The 25434-nt window shown below is 42.2% G+C and overlaps 1 protein-coding gene across 1 annotated transcript; it reads right to left on the bottom strand.

Moving 5' to 3' along the window:
* Positions 1-580: 580 nt before the first annotated feature.
* REEP5 (receptor accessory protein 5) lies at positions 581-23172 on the bottom strand. Its single transcript, XM_075272027.1, has 5 exons — positions 22946-23172; positions 14036-14129; positions 2825-2963; positions 2078-2246; positions 581-1016 (listed from the first exon to the last, which is right to left on the bottom strand). Exons 1-5 carry the CDS (start codon positions 23061-23063, stop codon positions 967-969), a joined length of 570 nt encoding a protein of 189 aa, XP_075128128.1. The 5' UTR covers positions 23064-23172; the 3' UTR covers positions 581-966.
* Between the last annotated feature and the right edge of the window lie 2262 nt (positions 23173-25434).

A 25434-nucleotide genomic window follows, 5' to 3' on the forward strand; every position in this document is an offset into this window, starting at 1 on the left:
TAATTTGCATCTAATTATAAGGATAAGAACCAGGCAGCTGCATTTCAACATGCCCAATCCTAATGTTATTGGGACAATAATGCCCTGTTCACATCTGCTTTTGTATTCGTTGCGGGGAGAGTCTGCATGGAGACCCCCGGAATGGAATACAAATGCAATTGCAAGCGCTGTGCTGTAAAAGCACACAAACTTCATAGACTCTAATGGGCTCCGTGTGCTTTTACACCACATCGCTAGCAATTACGTTTGTATTCCGTTCGGGGGGTCTCCATGCGGACTCTCCCTGGACAGAGTACAAAAGCAGACGTGAACAGGGCATAAGATGCGGTTAGAGATACCTGGGAGCAGCTTTCTTCCCGTCCCTATTAAGAACACATGCATGCTCAGCAGAGCTGGATTGGGAAAGACCGTTGCCAGCTTGTATACGGCTATCCTAAGTGACATCTTCCTAATAGATTCCTTAGCATGGCTCAGAGGATGGATAACTGAATAAGACTAGTACAGGTAACTTATTTGCTCAGGAAAACCTATAAATGATAAGGACTCCTCCCGTCCCTGAATGAATAAATACAACCACTAGGAGAGGGGGTTCAGTATGGCGACTGTTTATTCAGGTCCAGTAAATGCAGGACAATACAATACATGTAAAAGCCTTTCCCACACTGACTTTATAGAAGCTTTGGACACTTGATGGCTTTAAATAAAAACGCTGACCTCCTCTACAGACAACAGCAAAATAGTACAGCTACTTCAACACATTCTTGTCTTCATATCAAAAAAACAGGTTTCCAAGGCAACAATATAAATGCCCCTCAGCGCCAGCGAGGTCTGAAATGCAGAGCTTCCCAGTCTGTGGTCAGCCATGTGTTCCAGGTCCCTTGGCCCGAGGAGAAGTACAACTGATACTGTTGTCCCCTGTAACACAGAGGTGCTTAGAGGGGACCGACTCCATCCACAGGTCCAGGATTAAGTGCTCTTCTTCTCATCGCCAAGCAAATTCACGGCGGCCTTTTTGGCTAGAAAAAAAATAAAAAAAATAAAAATTTAGTCAACATTCTTAAATTTATAGAGGAAGATAATCGTCCAACCGGACTAGTAAGGGACGCAGTAGAAACAGAGATATTTGAGGTGGACATCTGCCTTGAATTCCTCTTCATTTTCCATCCCCCCCCTAGTTCCCTGTGTATGAATGGCCTAACCAGCAGGGTTCTCCAGCTGCAGAGTGCATGGCAAGATCGAGCAGGACACTTAATGCATTGTGGTTTTTTTCTCCCGTGTTTTTTTTTATTACGTCTATGCTGTTGCTTTTCTCTGCGTTTTTTTTTTTTCCCTTATAAAATCTATAGGGAAAATGTGAGCATTTCATTAGGTAAAATTGACATGAAAACGCAGTCTTTCTGCAGTGTTATTTTTTGCCCCTGCAACGTGTAGATGGGATTGGCCAGAATCTCATTCACTTTGCTGGTACCCTAAAATGCAGTTTGTTTTTTTTTCTGCTGAGTTTTTGCAACGTGTGATCTTAGCTTATAGGGGATCTTTCATCACCTCCAACAACTCCAGTTCTTATCTGTTAAGTTGGGAGTAACTATAGCTGCATATAAATAGCCCAATCCCAACTGTTTTCAATCAGTATTATCTCTGGAAATACACAGAACTGTTCACTACAGAGGCAACGGAATGAGCAGGAGCCAAAATTTGTTAAAGTATATTATAAAATGTATTAATGGCACACATATTGCCAGAAAATTATTTTCAAGTGGTTTGAAAGTTTAGTACCTAAATTTTGCACCAAAATCCATAGCAAATACATGATAATAGAAGTAAATAGGGCTTTTAGTAATAGTATAAAAATCTACAACAGATTATAGACGACCTTGTGTCGCAGTGAGCTTTTACACCTCTAGTAAAGATCCAGCCTGCTGAATGCCCAATGTACCGCACTGCAGCATGCTAGCTATACTGGATCAGGAGATGCAGCCGCCCTTACATATGCTTTATAGTTTTAACCCATTAGGACTGGCTGCCCAGATATTTGTAGGTTGCCAAATGGTAAAGTCTGTTGTTGTGAATGTAATACCTTCTTTTCCAAAAGTGTCTACAGTCTCGGATGCTTTGTCTTTAATGTCCTTCACCAGGTGATCCATCTGTTTCTCATGCTTCAGGAAGAAGGGGCGGATGATTTTCTTGTAAAGCAGCTCTGCACCATTGGATGGGCTTGGGGCCATACACCACAAGAGGAATCCACACTGTAATAAAGAGTGATATTACATACTGCAGACATGCCTGCACTCCATTACTACTCATTCTATTCAGTTCAGCTTTTTTCCTTCTGGGACACAGACCATGTCCCCATTGAAAATGCAGATTTTGCAGTGGCAAACTTCCTGCAGGTACACCCTGTGTGCACACAGTCTAATAAAGTAAACCACTGTAAAATGCAGGTAAATAATAAGACAAGTGGTATGTAAGGTGACTTGCTTACTTACTATGTGGTCACACCCAACTGCGGTTTTACAATAAGTGCACGTTGACCAGAGGATATGGGTGTGAACATAGTTTATGATCACAAAGCTCCAATTCTGATGGAGGCATAAGTCTATACACTGAAGGCACATTAGCAAAGACTTGCTAATTTGGAGGCTCTACACTCCAAATAGATCAGGTGCTTTCCTATGAGTGCACATATTTTTTTATTTTTATTTTTTTAATACGCTCTGAGCTTCTACCAAGTCGTGGGCCCACTAATACACTGGGCACATAGCTTAGGAGTCTGGTATATATAAAAGGGGAGTTGACAAAGACAACATGATCTACATTAACCCACCTTGATCATGTAGTAGAAAGGAAACCAGGACAGGAAGATATCAGAGAAAAACTCGATGATGCTGAATATGCCATACACCACCCAGTAGGTCAGCCATTGAGTGTCGTCATCCTTGTTGGGACTTTCAATTGCCTTGATTCTATAGAGGAACATATATGGTCAGTGCTGAGATTACAGGAGAATCTTCTACAGGTAAAACACATTCCTTATGGATGATACAGGCAGCTTAGAGAACCATACATGGCAGGAACAAATGTGCGGATTTCACAACACTGAAAATATTAATGGAACAGAAGTAACTTTGCTAGAATACTTGGTCAAAAGTGCTGGAAATTGATGAATGGTTGAGAATTGTAAATAGACTTATCAGTAACAGTGATTTTTTTCTCTCTCCTCTCTTCTAACCTGTGCTTGAGGGCTGGAAGTTGGGCAAATGAGAGAAATATAATTTGTAGTAATTTATGACGACGTGATCTGTATAGTAGTTTTCAATATAAAGAAGAAAATACATGTCCATGCCCTGATTAAAACCCATCTACAACTCCTATTTTTACCACTTTTATCTGACCATCTTCCATTGCAAAACCATTGGGGGTATTTGCTCTAGCTCATACAGTAGTCCCAATTGAACCTCATATTACTGCAAATGGGAATCTTGCATCTACAGTAGACTAGGCAGACTGAGAATTTAGAATTTAAGCCACTGCATACATTTTCTGCTACACGCAAGTAAACAATTGAAGAGCCCATTCACATACATTGCACTGAATATGCTGTGTATACCAGCTGTAGAAGGTTTACCAAAAATCCACAAGCTATTGCTACATGTAGGCATAGCGTTACAAGGCTCTGAACCAGAGTTTTATACATAGTTATACTGTGTGCTCCAATGACACCTCACCCACTAGCTACCAATGTCTCCTGGAGTGAGGCTCATCCTCTAGAACGGCGATATATTTACTGCTGCAATGTATTTTCTCAGCGCTTTACTCTTATCAGATTGGCCAAGGATTGGTCCCTTCCATGTCATTCTTACCAAATAGAAGCAGTTCAGAACATGAAATAAGCTGCGTGCATCCCCATCATCCAGCAGGAAATAAATATGGTAGCCTAGCTATTTGCTGCCACACAGTGAGGTAGGTTAGAATCTAATCTATATTACATAACTCATATATTATTACACTATTGTTTGTAAAAGAGGTAGAAATGTGCGATTTACCATGGAGAATGGACAGTCATACATTCTTTCAAGTTTTCATATTGCAGTCGTCCATGGAGTGGAGGATATTAATACACAATTTGCATTCTTAAACACATTTTGCATGTCTGAACCCTTGTACAATTCTCAGTACAAAGTAGGCAGACAATATATTACATGCTAGCAATTTTTGCAAAAGATGCATCCAAAAAGTTTGCCTCCCATTGATTTCAATGGGTTTTTTCAAGGCAGAATCTGTATTAAAATAGATTGTCGCTATTTCCCCCCTCTAGCTGGGAAGAAAAAAAATAAAAATAAAAAGATAAGTTAGAGAAAAAAAAACTGCTACTGGTTCCCATTGAGGCAGATTCTGTCTCAAAGTCAGCCTGCAAAAAATTCTGTGTGAACATACCCTAAAGCTGCAAGGCATTAGGCTTAGACGTCACTTTTTATGTTTAAAGACTTAGAACCCATTTTTTTTTTATTATGAGCAAATAGGAAAAAGAAAGGACACTATACTAAGGCCTGCTAGATCACACATGAATACGCGTGTGCATATTCCGTTGCGGTGCCGCGATGGGATGCCAGTGCAGTGCACGACATCCCGTTGCGGCTTTCCGCTCCGGATTAGGCCTAAATGAATAGGCCTAGTCCGGAGGATGCTGTTGCGAGGCGGACACCGTGGCCAATTCAGCCGCGGAATCTGCCTGAAGAAAGGGCAGCTCATTTCTTTTTGCTGCTAGCGGAAAAAGGAACGCTAGCGGTCTACATAGACCACCATTGTGAGGGGATGGATTATGATGTGAATTCCGCACCAAAATCCACCCCCTCTTGTCCAGTGTGAACAGGGCCTAACTAGCATCAATATCAGAGTTCATGCTAAACTATGGACAACTGACTGACCAAAGTGTTTACAGAAAACTATTGGCTGTATATTCTGACTACCTGGAGCCACCACAAGAGGGAGCTTACAAACTCGTCACATACTATTACACAATCTGCAATGAGCTCTCTTGCTCTCTCTAGTGGCAGATTTATGAATTCAGAACGGTCTTTTTAGAGGAATACAAGTAAATGAAACTTGCACATGCGTTCTCTTATTCACTTGTGGCCACAAATGAGGCCCCATTCTCAAGATAAATGAACCCCAGAGGTATGGCTAAAGCCATACATCCCAAGATGGGATACTTCCCAGATTAAATTTTTTTTTTCCCTTCTTCATTCTTAAGACGTCTGCTAGTAGACCTTGTATGAAAACAATTGCTTTCTTCCACTGGACAGATATCTAGCCTGGTCATCTGATGATTACAGAGGTACTTGGCTTGTTAGAATATAGAGCTGTGAAGACTGGGACCCCCAATGAAATGTGTAGGACTCGTCCATGAGTATTTCACTTCAATCCTCATTGTCATGATGAAGGATAAACTTAACTGAGGTTTACAGCACAAGATGTCAGGATTCTAACTTTAATGGATACATCATTATGTGATGAAAGCTGCATAATGTCAGTATAATGTACTGAGCAGATCAAACAGTAAGTAGGCTATTAGAACAAATTGTTACTACAGTCATAATGAAATATCGACAGCCAAACACTGCCCCGAGCAAACTGTTTTTACAAAAGAAAGTTGATCAGAGTTGTCAAAAATTGGTGTGGCCCTTAACCCATTAACTTCCACGATCCCCAATTGGGGATCGGTTACTTTAACCCGCCTACGGACACCATCTGTCGTTGAGGAATAGAAACAGAACATTCACGTGCTCCAGCAGGATGTTGTCCGTGATCGGAAACCTAACCTGATCACATGCATGCACTGCCTTGCACACATGAGGTCATTTTGATGGTGCAGTTCTCGTATTTCAGAACATCAGGATCACACTGCATCGAACGCGACGAAATGGGGAAGCAGAGGAAATTTGCAGTGTGCAAGAAAAATGCAAGGAAACAATGTCCAACATACAATGTCCGGCTGCAATGTCGCACATGCAATGCTTTCAAATATGGCATCAAAACTAGACAGTATGTGGCATGATACCAGTTTGAGGATTGGACTAAAATTGCAAATTTTGATAAAGTGTTTTTCTTACTATTGGGATGTAGACAGACATAAATAAAGCAAAAGTAAAAAAAAAATAATTGGCAGTTACAGGGTTAAGGCTGAGGCCTGACGTTGCAGAAAAGCAGATTTTTTTTGTTGCAGATTTCTCTGCAGTTTTTTGAGCCAAAGCCAGGAGTGAATTCAGTAGAAGGAAGAAGGACAAGAACTTCCTATATATTTCCCATTCCTTTGTAACCACTTCTAGGTATGGCTCAAAAAACGCAGAAAATACTGCAACACGAGAAAAAAAAAAAAAAAAGCTGCTCTTCCGCAACATGGGGCCTTAGCCTAAAGGGGTTTTCTAGATCCAAACTGATTTTTCAAGAGATGACCCATCCACAGATCACACTCCCGGAGGCTGCTGTGACAGTGGACAGGCAGCACAGGCAGTACTGTTCCTACTCAAGTAATAGAAGTGGCGCAGCAATGCTGTCTACTGCATGGTGGTTTTGGGGGACATACTTGAAGAGAAACAGTGCTGTACTTGCTACCTGCCCATTAATAGGTTCCAGCACCCGGACACTGCTGTGACAGATGATCTGTGTGGGGTCGGAGTATCGGACCCGCACAGATGACATACTGATGATTTATTCGACTGAGCCTGGAAAACCCCTTTAACTCCTGAAAAGGAGTGACATGCCGACATATAGAATGTGAATAAATATAGTTATAAGTGGCATAAATGACCTCTGACATCTTGGACTATTTTTAAGTTCTATTTGGGTCATAAAACAAATGTGTATGAATTTCTAACAAAATATTACAATAGGATGCAAAACTGCATGACTGTTCTTACGAATGAAAAACGATGGACAGTATTACCACAATGTAATATCACAATATGCGACCACTTTCAGAAACGGTATGGGTACTATGGGACACTGACATATCTAATGCACATCTCACACAAGGGGCTCAGTGCAGAGAGCACTGTAGAGTAGAGGAGTCAGCGGCTCATCCCCAAAGCCCATAAAGATCAGCTATTTTACGGGAAGCCAATTTACCCATCAGTATATTTTTGGCATGTGGTTGGGAACCAGAGTACACAGAGAGAACATATAATAGCAGGTTTTTCTTTTTCCCCTAGCAGCAGTGTGCATGTGGCTTTATGGTTTATACGTTAAACTTGCTCTAGTTGAAAAACTGGTTTAGGACATGCAAAATTAATATTCACCTCAGGAGAAAAGAAGAATGGACACGCCTATAAATCTCTAACACCTCCGATTATAGACATGTAGAACATCTACCCAGTCTATGGATACAACTATGGAGTGGGCACAGACTGAGTAGGATAGATTATAGGGGGGGGGGGGGGGGAGTCACGTGACTCACACACACACCCAATGTATCCAGATGACAGGGCACATTTCCTCTCTGCAGAATACTGTGTTAGTGAGAGACAAGAGCAGAAAACCCAGGCATGTTACTTCGAGCATGACTCAGAGAAAACACCCCGACAGAAGCAAATCTGTCACATTGTTGAAATGTTCCGTAATTTCTGCAGATTACAAAACATGACTAGGAGGCAACGTTTCACAATGTCACTGCCATCACTAACAGGCATTGTAACATCATTCACAGGAAGGCGCATATACTAAAGAGAACACCAGCTAAAGAACAGAGACAATATGCAGATACCCTGACCCTCATGTGTGTGTACATGGAAAATAAATAAGTGTGTGTGACTGAAATGGAATGATTGGGAGGAGTGAGGCAGATTTTTTGTAAAACTTACCCTTATGTGTATGAGATACAAAAGATAAACAAAACAAAAAACAAAAACAAAACACAAGCTAAAGTTTTATAATGTGCAGAAGGTCTGTTACGTTATGGTTATACCAGCTTATAATGGTCTGGAGAACACAAACAAATAACCCAGATTTTAGATGAAATTACAAGAAAGAAAAGAGAATAATCTGAAGTGGTAGTTTCAGGAAATGACTCAAGCCAGTATCCTGTGGTCAGAGTGTCACAGCACTCAATAAGTGCAATATTACCAGAGATGTGGAAATAGATATATCACTGCATGTAAGATTTATTTTTCACGCCTAAACAGAGAACCACCATAAAAATTAAAAAAAAAAAAAAAAAAAAAAAAAAAAAAAAGCAGCAACCACTTGCAAATTTCCTGGTGTCATCGACTACTTGATTCCTGACATTTGGCCACCTTTCTGGGTTCTATTTAGGGACTTTACAATACATGCATCTAGCACTACATTCACACTGCTAGAGTCACATGCAGGTCAATACACGCTGTCCGTGATAGAGGACCATGACTTTATTACTCCAAACGTAGTAGGCTAGTCAGGAAATGTGGTTGTCATACTGTTTCTCAGTCCAAACGCAGTAGTGAAGCAGTACTTGGACTAAACATAGATTGCTGCCACAGCCCAAGGGTTGTTCTGTCAACAGCCATCACTATCCATAACCTGTTCGGCTGAGCATACATGTATTCTCAAAGGAGAGGGGATGAAGCCCACTAGACAATTCTGGCAGTGACTTGCATCCAAGAATAAAAGTATCAGACATAATGTAAGGGGAGAATAAGGATGGCACTATGGGGCAGATGGTTGTCTGGTCTTACCGAAATTGTCAGTTTTGGTCAATGTGTACGGACATCTTTAGTGTGCATGAAATTTTACACAGGAAACGCAAACAAGAATCCAACCATTTACTCTGACATTAAGTGGAGAAAGGAAGTGGGAAGTGTAATAACAGTATATTAAGAAGTTGCAAAACTTTCTATCCAGTGTTATGTAAAAGCACATTTGCAATTAGGAGTTAATGGGCTCTATAAGAACCTAAGTATGTCAGAGGTCCCCCTATTCCCTCCTCTATGAGCCCCAATTGGGGCAATGATTCTAGAAAGTCAGCAATGTACAAAAACATGTGGGGAGATATCTTGCATATAGAAAAATCACCAGCAGTAGAGGGCACCACAATCAAGATATTTTATATAGCTCCAAAATGTTACATAGCACTTTAGAAATTATACTGTAAACCTGTGGAACAGCAGTAACATGCTTGACTGCTAATCCATTTACATATGTCCGTGTAGTGAGACGATAGAAAACCCAACTTGTCATCATCCTTGTTTTACTTCCAGTGGATAAAAGTCTTGGTCACGTCATGGACAGTCCACGATCATGTGATGATGGACACACAGGTGCACAGCTCGTTGCAGTCACATCTCAGTAATCAGAGCTCTATCTAGTAACAAGCCGTGCACTTGTGTGTCCATCACATGACCGTGGACTGTCCATTAGAGATCTAGAAAATAGTGAGCAATTGATGTAGAAAGTATATTGGAACATTTTATAATTTTTCATTAAACAAACAACAACATTTATTTGCCATTCACTGGACAACCACTATTCTGAACATATCTACTATTCTCTAATATTACATGTCCGTTTACGTAAATAAATAATAAATCACAAAACACGAAAACTAGGACTGCGGGGAACAAGAGGTATTAGACATTCCCTGGGATGAAATAAGTACCAATGTGACTAGAACTGTGGCAAAAGCAGAAGCTGATCAGACAACAGCATGACTTGTTCTAACCCTTTCCTGACTGAATAGATACCAGATCAAATGACATCCATAACAGACTTCGCATTGTGCTCTATGCAAACACGCAGCCTTAGGAACAATATATCAGACTAACATTCATTCTTCCTGAGCCTCAAGTCAGGTAACTAAAGAGGAAGATTTATATCTGTCAAAATAGGCTCAAAAAAAAAAAAAAAAAAAAAGATCCATGGTACTCAATAATATCAGTAATAATGATATTTATGGAATATTCCGTAACCTCTGTTTCACCAGATGAGGGGGTTGTTGCAACCAGGGAAAAACTGGATGTAAAAGTGGCTATACATGTATACAGGGGGTCTCCAAATCTATGAGACTTATGGAAACACCTGAGCAAGCATCCATAGTTGTAAACGGAGAAGAGGTGGGAATCCAGACTATCACACGTGATCTGGTGAGCATGCCTTAAAAAGCGTATCCAGAATAAAAATTGTATTTTAAAATTAAACCTGTCATTGGGTTTGCACGGTGTGGACAATACATGCGCTGTGCACCAGTTATTAGAAGCAAGCAGCAATAAAGCACTTCATGGCTGATGTTTTTGCTGTATAACACATGGCTATTATAGTGCTTTATGCTGCATTCATTTGAAACATGTCAGTGTCTGCACAGATTTTGGCTGCATCTTTAGGTTTAGGCCTTCAGCACAGAGAGACCTTGCAGAAGACCTTAGACCAGGGGTAGGGAACGTACGGCTCTCCAGCTGTTGCAAAACTACAACTCCCAGCATGCCTACTTGCTCTTTTCTTGGAACTCCCATGGATGTGAATGGAGCATGCTGGGAGTTGTAGTTTCACAGCAGCTGGAGAGCCGAAGGTTCCCTACCCCTGCCTTAGACTAAGGACATACTTCATGTTTTGTTGAGGAAGTTTTTCCTCGATAAAACCAGGTGTGTATAAGAATGAGAACAATGAGAATCTATAAATGGTTACAGATTGTAATTCAAATCTTCTTTTTAAATCCACTTCAGGTTATGGTTTCAAAAACTACATCAACAAAACCTAAATGTGCGCCAGTGGTGTAACTAGGAATGGCCCCGTGGCGAACTTTTCACATGCCCCCCCCCCCCTTCCTGACAGTCACCGAAGGCCTCCCCCTGCCGCATTCCTGCACACGGTATTATGCCCCATTGTGGCCCCTACACACAGTATTATGCCCCATAGTGGCCCCTACACACAGTATTATGCCCCATAGTGGCCCCTACACACAGTATTATGCCCCATAGTGGCCCCTACACACAGTATTATGCCCCATAGTGGCCCCTACACACAGTATTATGCCCCATAGTGGCCCCTACACACAGTATTATGCCCCATAGTGGCCCCTACACACAGTATTATGCCCCATAGTGGCCCCTACACACAGTATTATGCCCCGTAGTGGCCCCTGCACACGCTATTATGCCCCATAATGAACACCCATGAACAATTATTATACTCTGGGGTCTCATAAAAAAAACACTGTTAATTGCCTATCTCCGCTGCAGTCTTCGGTGGCGTCGGCCACCTGCCAGGAACGGTAAGTAAATAGGGCCCGTTACCAGCTGGGTAACGGCCTATTAAGAAAAAAAAACAAAAAACAAAAAACGCAAGGGTAGCGGCTGCCCTGCTACCCTGATAGTTACATCACAGATGTGTGCCCTTACACTCAGGCACTGTGAAAGTCAGGCTGCGGGTAGGAGCTGCCGGCCATTAGGCCTACACTCTCATAGCAAGACATGTGGCACAATATGTGCAGTCTGTGACCGGATTACCAGGATTATTAACTAGTTTGTAGTGACAAGTGTTGAAAAATTGCTTGTTGTACATGAGGAATAGAGGACACGGTTCAGGTAGACAAAAATCATGTGCCATCATACCCAAAGGAACAAATCCCAGGAACTGCATAACCCCCAAGTCACAAAAATTACACACATATTTGACAACTTAATATACAGCGATCAAAGTTTCATTGCTGTATCTACTACTGCGAGTTTTCTTTCTGATATGCTGTTTATATACATACATGGTGAAAATTTACAGATACTTTTGCACTGATGTCTTAACTTACAACAATACTGTAACTTGGTTGTGCACTTTTTTTCATGTGTCCTTCTCAAAATTTACTTATAGTGACATATTATGCCATAATTGTATTACTGGTGGGTTCATCTACTGCGTTTTCATACTGGTCACCTATCAATAGGATCAGCAAAGTTTAGTGTGTGCCAGAGTATACATTGGCGACTCCACTGCAGAAACTGCCAAAAATCAGTGAAGAGAAAAGTCCTACAAGGATGACTTCTCGCTCTGCCGGTCTGAGTGTGAAAACATCAGACAATCGACAGACACCTAACAGACCCCATTATAGTCAATGGGGTCAGCTGGTGTCCAAGTGTAACCACTGTTTTAGCAGTTGGGATTTCAGTCTTTTGGGTCTCCTGAAGAACCCATATGATGGAGAGCCCACCACAGATGTGAACCTAGCCTAAGTCATCAGTATGCGGTCTGTGAAGGGTTTAGGTTCAGACCACCAAAGATCAGCTGTTCTGGCAGCACGTGGATGCCGAACGTTAACGCAGTGAATGAGAAGTATTCAAGTAATAGGAGCAGCAACAGTCCCATACACTGCATAGCGGTGGTCCTTGGGTGAAGTCTGTACCGCTCAATTAATTGAACAGCAGCACCCTGTGCGTGCTTTCCATACACTGCAGCAGCTTCTAGCATGTACATTCTGCTGAAACTGCTGACCTGTGCAGGATTCTGGTGTAGGAACACTATAGATCACATACTGATGGGGATAGGTCATCAGTGTGAAAAATCCATTTGGGGCTGAAAAACTCTTTAGGCTAGGGCCACACCGCAAAAAAAATACATGCAGCGGAAATGCTGCAATTTCTAAAATCTTCACAATTTTGGAAATCGCAGCACGTCAGTTATACCTACAGAAATGCCAGTAGTTTTCCTATAGGTATACTTGAAGCAGAAAGTCTGCAGAGGAAACCCCTGCAGACCTTAAAGGGATTCTATCGTTAAATTGCTATTTTTTTTTTTTTATCACCAACCCGTAGGAATAGCTTTAAGAAAGGCTATTCTTCTCCTACCTTTAGATGACTTCTCCGCGCCACGATTCGGTAGAAATCCCAGTTTTCCTCAGTATGCAAATGAGTTCTCTCGCAGCACTGGGGGCGGTCCCCAGCACTCAAACAGCACTAGGGGCGTTCCCAATGCTTCGAGAGAAATCTCCAGCGCCGCCTCCATCTTTGTCTGGAACGGCCTCTCTCTGCGTCTTCTTCCAGCGCTGGCTTCAAACTTCTACGTATGCGCAGTCAGCTCTGATGTCGGGCCTTGGGCAGAGCTGACTGCGCATGCCCGTGGTCATTTTTTTTTGTGGCCACGAGCGTAAGCCAGAAGGAAAAGTAGGAAGAATCACCACTACCGCTTTAGGCCTAACCTTACCCGGACATCCATAATATATATATATTTTTTTTTTTTAAATGTAGATTGTGAGCCCCACATAGAGCTCACAATGTACATTTTTCCCTATCAGTATGTCTTTTTTTGGAATATGGGATGGAAATCCATGCAAACACGGGGAGAACATACAAACTCCTTGCAGATGTTTTTTTGCCCATGGCAGGATTTGAACACCAGGACTCCAGCGCTGCAAGGCTGCAGTGCTAACCACTGAGCCACCGTATGGCCCCCAATATATTTATTATGGGTTAGTATAATATGTAATAGGACAATGACAACTGCTATGGGGCTCTTCTATACCTCTACATGCATCCAGTTTCACACAGCAGCATATAGTCTCAGACTATAAAACATTTGTAACATAGGCTGTTAAATGCCTTATTACAGAACTTTTCTCCCACGACACCGGATACAGCAGACATGTTTACCGATAGTCCTATATCCCATACATACACAACAACATCCATAGTCTCAAACGACCTCTAGGAATTACACAACCTAAGAATCAAGTTCCGTCTGTTTCCCAATCTCCTGACCTGTCTTGCTCCGAACTCCTAATGCTATATGATATGTCTAGACATTACAGGATGGCAGAAAAAGCTGACACACTGTAAACAGCTAAGTAAGTACCACTACCTGAACTGTAATGCGTGTAAAAGTCATATGTATAAATAAAAATGTGTGAAGAAATAAAATGGTATGAATGACAATGAAAAGAAAGGCATTTTTTTCTTATATAAAATATTACTGGGATATGTAAGTGGACAAAATGGAATTTTTCAGCTTTGTCATGGAAGTGGTGAATAAATTAGATATAAAATTTCACGGCACGACAACATAGAAAGAGGATTTTATAGACACTTACGAGATATATGCCGGGTAGCCAAATCCAATCACGTTGCAAAGCAGAGATGCCCCATAACCGAACACCAAGTAAACTGCTAAGATGCCAATGACCGCTGTGCAGGAAATAAGAAAACAAGTAACCCATTAGGTATTAGCAGACATACAGTGATGTGCACAAAGTATAAGCAGAACAAAGACCTTCTATTCCTTATTGAGGGAGGGGAAAAAAAAAAAATCCCGTAATTTCCTCAAGTTTTCTTACACGACCTGTCTGTGCCAAAGACACGTGTGAGCTCTATGGAAACACAATCTGGAAAGTTTAGCCACAGTGTAGACAGACATATGGCTACCACCAAATAGCAGGCCTTGCATACAAATGTTTCTTATTAAGACAAGGACACAACCTACATGCAATGAATTTCTCTGTGTACTGCAGATGAGTGTGCAATGCTCAATAAGTCTACAGACATACGGAAGATTTACTGTCCTGCTGCTTACCTGCTCCAAGGAACCGAATCATCTTCCAGAGAGTTTGGCTGCAACTTCCTACAGTGCACGTCAACGAAACTCCTGCCAAGTCTGCCTCCTTCTCTCCCCTCCTACACATGCAAATGACATGTGTTCCCATACCCGCAGCAGCTTCAGCTGTTGCTGTGCGATTACTACATGGACCACTCTCAGTTTACACCAACCACAGCTTTTTACCTCAGGAATGAACAGTCTATATACAGTATAAAAGCATGACTACACAGCACCTTTATGTTTTACCTCTATCAAAACAAAAACAGAATATAGCATTATTGTGGACTGGGTCCCGGCAGTCTACACACAGTAACAAGGAGTTTGTGAACTATTCCATGGAGAAAACTGTCAGAGTGCTTAAAAATTCCCTCCTATGTGTCTTAATGGCAGACTGAGTTGTACAACAGCATACATACTCTCAAATGACCCCTAGGAGTTGTAATATGGCCACAAACATGAGCTCTTAATCAGAATGGGCCAGGTCATTGGCTTTTACAGGATTATAGCCCCAGAGGATGATGGGCTTCCTCATAATAATAAAAAGTACTCTTGGCAATCTGCAAAAATAGTTCTTGTGATGAGGTAACATTTTAAAGGGGTTATCCATGATTAGAAAACATGTCTGCTTTCTCTTCTTAGGAAGTAACATGTTCTTTAGTCACATGGTCAGACTACAGCTCACTGGTTAATAGCTGCTCTCACCTCTATGAAAGTATAGGGTCTATCAGCTTTCCACACATTACGACTCTACAACCTAGCTCCCATATTCTTTACACCTAGCGATAAGCGGGGACAGCCCATTGTTCCTCTCCATGTGGAAAACCTGCATCACCACCGAGTGCCTCACTCCCCTCCCCAATATCTATCTCTAATTACACCACAACCCAATTTATCAAGGAGGGAAGGCCCACCTGAGCATCCGCCAGTGGGTTATCATGATGGTTAGGGAAATTTGGTGGATCACTCCACTCTTGTTTTCCTAGGCATGTGCCAAATTCTAATTCCTCTGCCCCCATCTGCTCCACTTTCGATCATCGTAAAGTTATACTGTTGGTATGTTGTGCTCCATGAAGGAGGAGGACTGGGATGGCAAGCTCTGTCACAGGCTCGTTGTCAAGACAAAACCCTACAAACAAATCTCAGCTTACTACTTGCAGCTCCGTATACAGACTGATGAAGAGTTACAGGATTTAGGACTGGGGTGATAGACTCCTATCATGATCTGGAATTCACCTGATGTAATCCTCCCATGTCAGGGCATGGAGATACCAGCAATCTCATACTAGGTACAATTCTTAAAAATTGCTCATAATAGGTTATAACTTCCTCTCGTGAATTTTCGATATGGAAATTTACCAAACCTGACTTGTTTCAGGTATAGGGAAGAGATAGTCACCTTGTACCCCTGCTGAGTGTCCCAATTATTTGGAAGAGGGTCCTAGTCTTCACCCACACATACTACATAGTGAATGAATCACTTTAATCACTGGTTGGGCCTCATTGGCTTTAAAATAAAATGATTCATTATAAAATTATTAATATTGTATAATTAGATGTATATCTGTTCCATATTTACCATCATAGGATGTCAATTACTAGCTTTTTTTTTTTTTATTAGAGAAACTTTCCAGCTTCTGACTGAACATGGTTACGAGTTATTTATGAAAGGAGTTGGAGTCCGTTTTGTTGCCATTCGGAGCACATTATTGTTAAAAATTGCATAAAGAGACTCAAAAACATGTCAAATATATGGTGTAATTTTTGGATAGCAGGCAACGTTCCTCCCCAAGTTTTCTGTATTACTTCAGTATTGCTTAAGGGCGACAAGAAATACAAAGGAAAAAAAAAAAAAAAAAATCATTCTACACCTGCAGCACCACAACAAACATTTGACTCACTTCCCCTAGATTGTCCAGTAAGCTAGTTCTATATTCCCACCTGTCATTCATGAAATACAGCACGGAAATCACTTGTACCTTTTATCTCTTTGCCAACAATCTAATGTGTATGGGATCAGACATCTCATGTGACTGCCGGCTTTACAACAGGAAGCAGAATGGATCTTCTCATGTGCGCAAAGTAAACTCCCTGATGTCTGTGACTATATGCCATACAGTTGCAGGTCATTCATAGACTGTCATACAAAAAAAAAAAAAATCCACCATGTCTGTCCTACATAGAAGGTGATTCACAGCAACTATGACAGGAGCCCCAAACCCACCAATCCTGTGACAGTAGGGCAGGCGTGCTGACTCTCTATTCAAAGTCTATGGGACTGATGAATACAAAGCTCGGCAGGGAAATGGGGGCTCAAGACCCCTGTACTAGCGATCGGTGAGTCCCCCAGCAATGAAACAATCATCTGTGTGTAAGGAGTCATATAAGATGGTGATAAAATATGGATTGTGTGTAACATACCTTAAAGAGATGACTACATGTAAATAAGTTCTGACAAAAAAACATTATATGATTATGTGCGAAGATAATGACATTTGTCAATGTAACATAAGAAAGCGAGGAGACAGTGGTAGGGACAAAAAGTGACCAAACTGGAAAGATGTTGACAATGACAGATGTGCAACATACATTATAAAGTCTGGAAGTGTTGTTTCATAGCAGACTACAATGTAGCAATATAGCTGGAGGCACAATAGATAGAAGCCGAGCCCAGTCACTCATATATGGCTTTCTTCAAGAGTACACAGCCTGATAATTAAAAAGGTCATTACATTTTTATTGCCTATAAAATATAGTTCCACATGTCATCAGCCAAGTTCTGGCACAAATTTCTACTAAAACTCACACCGGTTTGTTCATAAACAACATGATTTATTACTTAAATTGAAAATGGTTGTGTGAAAATATATGGCAAAATACAATAGTTCTTGTGATCATTGGGGGCCTTACTGATCACCAAGTTACACTCTAGCCCAGGGGTAGGGAACGTACGGCTCTCCAGCTGTTGCAAAACTACAACTCCCAGCATGCATACTGGCTCTGCTGTTCTGGGAACTCCCATGGAAGTGAATGGAGCATGATGGGAGTTGTAGTTTCACAGCAGCTGGAGAGCCGAAGGTTCCCTACCCCTGCTCTAGCCTTTGGATTGGGGAAAGTTCTTACAACTGGAATGCCCCTTTACACGGCTAGCCCAACTTTTGAAGCTCCCACAGTGTAGGTGATCCTCTAGTGCCAAACAGTAGTTAGAAAAATCTCTGTCCTGATACAATGCAACAAACAATCAGCTGTGAGAAGACAGATCATCTTTTGAATATAAACATGAAGGTTTCCCTGTTCACACATTCAGGACCTGATGCAAATTTAGACATGAATTCCTCATATAAGGCTAGGTTCACATCTGCATCTGTATTTCTGTTTGGGAGGTCTGCTTGGATTCCCCCAATGGAAACCTAATCCACAAAAAAAAACAAAAAAAAAAACAAAAGAGGTTACCTTAGTAAACCGACAGACCCCATAGACTAGTGATGGCGAACCTCTCTGTGGGCACCCATCTGTGGCACAGATCATACTGTATGGAGGCGACTATGGAGCAAAATGTACTATGTGTGGTCCACTGTGAAGCAGATTGGACTGAGTAGGGGTCACTGTGGGGCAGATTGTACTGAGTGGAGGCCCTTCACTATTTATCTCATACAGTATCGGTTATATAGCAGACGTGATATTATAGGTCATAATAACATTACACGGTCACTATAAAACAAATCTGTGCGATGTAAATAGTGAATATTAATTGTTCAAAATTATACCAATGCAGTACAAAATAGTTTCTATAATTAAAGCTCTGTAAAGCCCCATTCACACGACTATTTTGCGGGTCCGTAATTGTCCGCACTTGTGGATCCGCACAGTATTAAGGTTAAATTGATGTGTTGGCACTTTGCAATAATTTAGTGAGTTTTGGATTGCATTTTGGGCACTCTGTCTCTAAAAGATTTGCCGTCAGTGCCATAGACTATAATGGGTCCGTGTAGTTTCTGCTTGGTTTCCACCCAAAAAAGGCAAAAAAAAAAAAAACATAGAGAAAAGCGCTGCTCACAGAGAGGGGAACAGAATCCTTAAATGTAAACGCTTATTAAACCCACATCTAGTACAATGAATGGGGTATTTTACTCTCTATTCATACACACTTGTCAATTCCACAGCACACTGACTTTAGGTCACATGGTTTAAAAATTATGCACAAAGAGTAAGCATAGTCATTCTTGTCTCAGATATTCGGCCTAATTCACATGTCCATTTTTTTTTACATCCATGTGCGGTCAGTGTTTTGATTTTATAGCCCTGTTATATCAGTGGTTCATCCATTTCTCACACATGAAAAACAGATTCATCATTAAAAAATGCAATACTTTGTAATGAGTTTGATCAGTGAACAACAGACAGAAAAAGGAAATCATCCACGGATTATAGATTTCAGCGCACTGTCGGCTTTCCCGATCTGTGCCCCGGGTAAAGAGCTATCAGTCCCGGTACCGTAGCTCTTTACAGTCAGAAGGGTGTTCCTGACAGTCAGTCAGATACGTCCTTCTCCACAGCAGCGCCTATCGCGCTGTACAGTGTGAGTGGGGAGGAACGCCCCCTCCCTCTGCTCACAGTGCTCGTCCATAGACGGGTATTATCAGGAGGGGAGGGGGCGTTCCTCCCCACTCACACTGTACAGCGCGATAGGCGCTGCTGTGGAGAAGGACGTATCTGACTGACTGTCAGGAACACCCTTCTGACTGTAAAGAGCTACAGTACCGGGACTGATAGCTCTTCACCCGGGGCACAGATCGGGAAAGCCGATAGTGCGCTGAATTCAGCGTACTGTCAGCTTTCCTCCAGTATATAGAACTGCCTGTGCCCAAATATGTGAAAGGTCCTCTTTAAGTGCATAAAAAATACAGACTGAACACGGACTTAAAAAATTGAAGTGTGAATAAGCCTATACATGAAATAGCCATATCTTATGACAATGGCGTGAATTCTCATGTAAAACTGCCAGAACGTGTGTACCAAAACTGAGTGTTAGCTACAGATCCTCCACCAAGTGCACATCAGATTTGGCCATAGGTAAATCCTGATCATATCCACTTCTGTCACATTGGATGTGAAATCTTGCTCCTAGCTAAAGGAGAAGTGTACAGATTTATGAGATGAAGGATTAAGAAACTGCGTATTGAAAAAAAATGGCAAAGGATATTTGTAGGAATAACCTATACAACACCATGTCTTTACATCCGGCAGATGTACATAGTTATATGGAACAGTTTTCGATCTAGGACTATAATGTATATGGGTGTGATGTCAATACCCATAGGTATACGAGGAGTACAAGAAGCCCATGCACTACCCCAGCGATAAGCAGCTGGCAGACGGATTCTGGGGCGTTTCAGACTGAGATGCAAATAAATAACTAATGAATTGGAGACAGGATTTCTCACATCTCTTGTCATACAGTCTTGTGACTCTTCACAGTTGAGATTTGTCACACTTCACCATACAGATGACACGCCATGCTTACATTAGTAGCACTGCTGGGTGATAATACAGCAGACAGAATTAAATTATTATTAAAATGCCGTGTCCTGAAGTTCTCCCCACCAGGATTTGTTACCCAAACCATACAATATGCCAGGGCTAGTGTCAACATTACAACATAGGATATTTGTATAATACACAGAGGACAAGATGGTCACTCTGCGGCTCACATATACTATAGGTCCCCAACACAAAGACGCTTCAGAAGAGTGCAAGACTAAGAGTAAGGTCAGATGGAGACCACCTTCTGGTTTGGACAGTCTAATACTGATGGAAAATACACATCTAAGTACACAAGTGTGAATGAGATCTAAGATGGATGAGATTGGATTTACACCCAGGTACCTAAAAGATCAAGAGCCGTCTTCTAACGCAAAATTGAAAGGGCACTTCAGCAATACCAGTCACCAGAACCACCAGGTCACAAGAAAGGTGATCACAAGGGGGCGATGATACAACATGGTCGCTTTTGGTATTAGTCTTTATGTAAGCTAGTCATCGAAAAAAAAGTTACTGTTGATGAGACTGTGCGAACTCTACTATATATCTCAGCTTGCTAAACCATTGTGAATGCCATTCTGGATTAACTGTGCATTTGGTATAAAGGGGTACTCTAACAACATTTATGGCCCTTACACTCAATAGAGAGAAACAAAGTCAGATGTTCTTACCCCCATTCAAATCCCTATTGATATGGCAGAAACCGAGCAGTTACACCTGGTCATAAGCTTCAGTATATACACAGGAATCTTCCTAAATATGGTAGGGGATAGAGAGTAGAAGTTACAAATAAATTGACAACTGGGGTTTAACAACTTGGATGAGGGGGATCCTACAAACTGTGCAGAGACATAGCCCCAGGACAAAGGGAATGATAACACCCAGTTGTCAATTTATTCATAACTATCTAGAAGGAATAAGGGCTCATTCACACATCCGCTTTTAGTGAACATGTGAACTCAGTGTTATTCATGGATAGCACATGAACCTATTGATTCCAATGGGTGAATAGAGACGTCCATTGTTTTCTCCATGGACCAACAGTCTATTGTGGTCTATTTCGGTTCAGTCTACAGACCGCAGACACCCATTAAAGTATATCAATCTACGAAAATCAAGGACAACACACGGAGGCCATCATGGACTGAGAGACATTGAAAAGTATAGAAAATTGCAAAACAAAAATACATTTTTCACATGAAAACAAATCTACCACGGACATCACACAACCTCAGTATGAGCAGGATCATGTGAGTAACACAGACATCACACATCTGCTAAAACTGGATGTGTGAATAAGGGCGCTTTCACACCTGCGCTCGTTGTCCAGTGTGTGCAATTCGGCTGGTTTCAGTCTTCTGCTCCGCAAAACTAGACAAGAGACAGAAACCCAGCGATCAGTTTTCAAACCCATTCACTTGAATGGACTTGGAAAAGGTGACCACCAGTGTGTGATTTCTGCCTGTCCGCGGGGAAACCAGTATTTTTAGCCGGACCAAAAATGGTTTCCCCACAGATAGGCAGAAGATACAATTCGCTACCGCCGAGAATACAGACACTGGAGGCGGTTACTCGCAGGGAGGAGGAGGACTTCGAGCACAGGCAACAGAGGTGGGCATGAGGAAGGCATGACGCTGGGGGGTGCACGGAACGCCCAGGGTGCATGGAGGGACTCATTAACATATCAGTTTTACCGGTAAGTCATAAAAATGGGGGGAGGGGCAAAAATCTAATGATGGAGCCCCTTTAAGACTTGCGCTCTATACGCTAGCCACTGGCTAGTATAAAATGCACCTTAATTATTCGTTGCCTTGATCTCCACCCCACCCCCCTACAACTTCCAAAAGAAGGGTAAGCAGGTGCAGAAGGAACAATGTGGCACATCGCCAATGCAAGAAAGGTCTGTTTGACAAAGATGCACCACATTTACACAGAAATGGCATTCATGGGTTTATAAATTCCCCCAGTATTCTTACCTGAATTAAATATTATGTAATTTATTTTTTCTTGCTATGTACCGTAGCAATACAATAAACCGTATATCTGTAGATAATGTTCCTATGAGTACCTCACACTATACATAACCCTGCTGCAGAAAGACATTACAATACTCAGTACCCCAGTCCTTTGTTTCACCCACATTATCGCCGTCTATTATACGCTGGATATAATGCAGAGTGAGAAGCCTCCAGCTGCTGAGGGTGGGCCCATTCATTGCCTGGTGAGAACAGTCTCTGCCATATGTTACCTACCAGCGGAGCCACCACGTGGAATACCAGCAGGTGTTGTTACATTGTTATTCTACAGTCAAATGAACGGCAACACCTGGCAGGTGGGGGGGAATCAGTCACCAGTCACAAGCAACGTCTACACCCGCCATATACCACATCTTTATGTGGGCGGAAAGGAAGGGGGGTGGATTATGGGAACTGAATAAATGTATCATCTGGGTATTTCTGTAGGAACTCAGTCTCGGGGGAAAGGTCTCAGGGGAGAGACAATGTCTTACAATACAGAAGGAATAGTCTATGCATCCAGTACAAGCCATTCCCTCTTATCTGACACCTTTGTCATAGGTCGGTGTATTGTTCTACATCTGTGGCACAATCCCTGTGGGAATGTCTGACAACTTTCCCGCACAAGTAATGAGGTTATTAAAATGACTGAATTGCGACATTTCCCTCCACCAAGACTTCCTACAGACCATTTGGGCAATACAAAGGAGGTGATAGCTGAGAGCAGAGGTGCCCCTGGCCCAGGTAGCGCCCCCATTGTGGCCCAGCACAGATAGCCCTTGTATGGGGAGCTGACACATCAGCTGATATGGTAGAGATGCCAGAGGCAGGGCAGGGCATGCTGCTCCTCTCACCCAGTGCTATGTAGCGCCTGTTCACCCCGGTCTTGGCCTCGATCTTCTCCAGCAGGTCGGTGAAGACATTCTTGTGGCTGATGAACTTCTCAAAGCCGTCCTTGAGTGCTGTAGCCATGCCGAGATGGGGCCGGAGTGTGCTCGCCGTGTGTGATGGCTGATAATGTGTGACACACGCAGCACTGCTCGGCCTGATGATGATGATGATGATGATGGGAGGGACCGGCGGGCGGAGTTTAGCGCGGATCTGACATTCTCGTCAGCATTTAGGCCAAGTGAGGGAGACACGAGCCGTCAGCTGGCTGCCCGCCCGGCCTTGGCTGCTTCTATTTCCATTCCCAGTACTGCAACCACACCCTGAGCACACTGCAGCACTGCCAGCAGTAGCAGCCTCCTGTAAGCGGAGGGGGCGCTCTAGCTGAAATAGCCTTCTCCTCTGGCACTGTACACCTGTCCACAGGGTGCCCACATTAACCAATCAGATCACAGCTTATATCTCTAACTCCTGTTCGAATGATAAAAGAAGGGATGTGATAGGTTGGTTGACACCAGATCTCTGGGGATGGGCTGTTTTCATAAAAGATGCCAGCCATTGACCTAGGTGAATAGTTCATGTTCATGGAGGACCTGGTGCCACTCCTGACATGTCTGTAAGGACTAGTTCACCCTTGAATAGGGTGTGGTGGAATTTGGTCCGGAAAAAAAAACCGCTTCAGGAATTAGGAAGCAGTTTTTGACATTGAGGCAGTTTTGGGAACAGTTTTTCCTTCCAGCACAGCGAATGGACCTTATAAAACCGTGTTGCGGTTTTTGGCAAAAAACCATGACACAGTTTTCCGCCTCCCATTCACTTGTATTGATTTCCTGAGGCGGAATCTGCCTAAAGAAAGGGCAGCTTGTTTTGCGGGAACCAACTGTTAGCGGAAAAAAGACCGCTAGCGGTCTACATAGACTTCTATTGTGACGGGGCGGATTTTGAGGAGGATTCTGTGCCAAAATCCGCCCCCTTTTGCCCCGTGTGAACGGGGCCTTATAGTAAATACTAGCATTCCTCAAGAAATATCATCTGGATCGAACATCTTTTTTTGTTGTATTGTTCCTCTGTTATTCCTCCTGGAGATTCAAGACTAAATTAAGCCTGAGTTCACACAGAGTTTTTTGGTCAGGATTTGGTCAGAATCCACCTCAAAATCCTCCAAAAATGTAATCCGCTTGTTTTTAGCTAACAGTATTTTCCAATAGCGGATAAAAGAATTGACATGTCCATTATTCAGGCGGATTCTGCCTGAAAAAATCAATGTAAGTCAATGAGAGGCGGAAAATCCGCCTTGCGATTTTTGGACGCGGAATTTGACATGTTTTTTGATGCGGAATTGACAAAAACTGCCTGAAAAACCGCAAGGCGTTTTAAGAAGATAATGCATGGCCACATTCCAAAAACACCAAACAAAATACCTCAAAAAACTTGCCAAATACACCACACAAATTTTACTAAGCAGATTTTTCCTGACCAAAATAATGACCAAAAAACTCTGTGTGAACTCAGCCTAAAGGGGTCTAGGAATTGAAGCAACCTGCCAGGAAGCCAGAGGAGGTATAAAATAAAGCATAGTGTCCACTGTCTTGGGCTGGATCGTGAAGTCCTCAGCCTTCTGTCGTGGCTTCTTATGAGACCAGTCAGATGACTCAGCGGTCACTGGAAGGGACTGCTGACAATACATGACAGGTGACTAGAGACAGGAGCATATGTTCTATTTTCCTTATTTTACACCTCCTCCGGCCTCCTGACAGGTTGCACAAATTCCTTGTCGACTCTTTTAACAACTAGGTTACCATTTCCTTTGTCAACGGAGTGTAAATTTGTAAGGACAAGAGGTATGGTAACACTCATTTGTCAATTTATTCTTGCTTAGGCACCCCCGAACAGAATATCAAACGCATTAAAAAGCAGTTAACTAACAAACCACACAGACTCCATAAACTGCAAGCACCACTTTTCTCTCTGTATGTTTCAAGCAAAAACCACTCGGACCCCATTATAGTCTCCCCGAACTCCCCGAACGGAATACAAAACGCAGATATTAACAGGGCCGGAGTCTCTACTAACAAACAGCAGGAGGGACCCCTTTGACTATAATGGAATGTATCAGATGTCTATTATTTTTAACAGATATCTCTGGGTGAAAAAGTCAGGCTTAGGCTAAGGCCCCATGTAGCGGGCTGCAACAAAAAAGCGCTGTAGGAAAAACAGCAGCAACGCATCGTGGTTTTTCCTGTAGAACTTTTAACAGAAAGTCTGTCTCAATTATACCTAGAGGGAAGCCGCTGGTGTTTCTGTAAGTATAATTAATATGCTGCTATTTCCAAAATTGCAACAGTTTTGGAAATCCCAGCATCTCTGCTTCTTGTATTTTTATTGCAAGTTGTGGATGGGATTTGTTAGATTCGTAACAATACCATCTACCTTGCAGTGACTGTAAAACCCTGTG

Source organism: Leptodactylus fuscus, chromosome 1 (assembly GCF_031893055.1).
Source record: "Leptodactylus fuscus isolate aLepFus1 chromosome 1, aLepFus1.hap2, whole genome shotgun sequence".
Lineage (NCBI taxonomy): Eukaryota > Metazoa > Chordata > Amphibia > Anura > Leptodactylidae > Leptodactylus > Leptodactylus fuscus.

Coding starts and splice junctions, on each gene's coding strand:
- REEP5 (XM_075272027.1), bottom strand. CDS start 23,063: ATGGCTACAGCACTCAAGGACGGCTTTGAGAAGTTCATCAGCCACAAG. Junction 2,964..14,035: donor GGCTACCCGGCATATATCTC/GTAAGTGTCTAT, acceptor GTTCCTCTATAG/AATCAAGGCAATTGAAAGTC. Junction 2,247..2,824: donor CTTTCTACTACATGATCAAG/GTGGGTTAATGT, acceptor TCTTTATTACAG/TGTGGATTCCTCTTGTGGTG.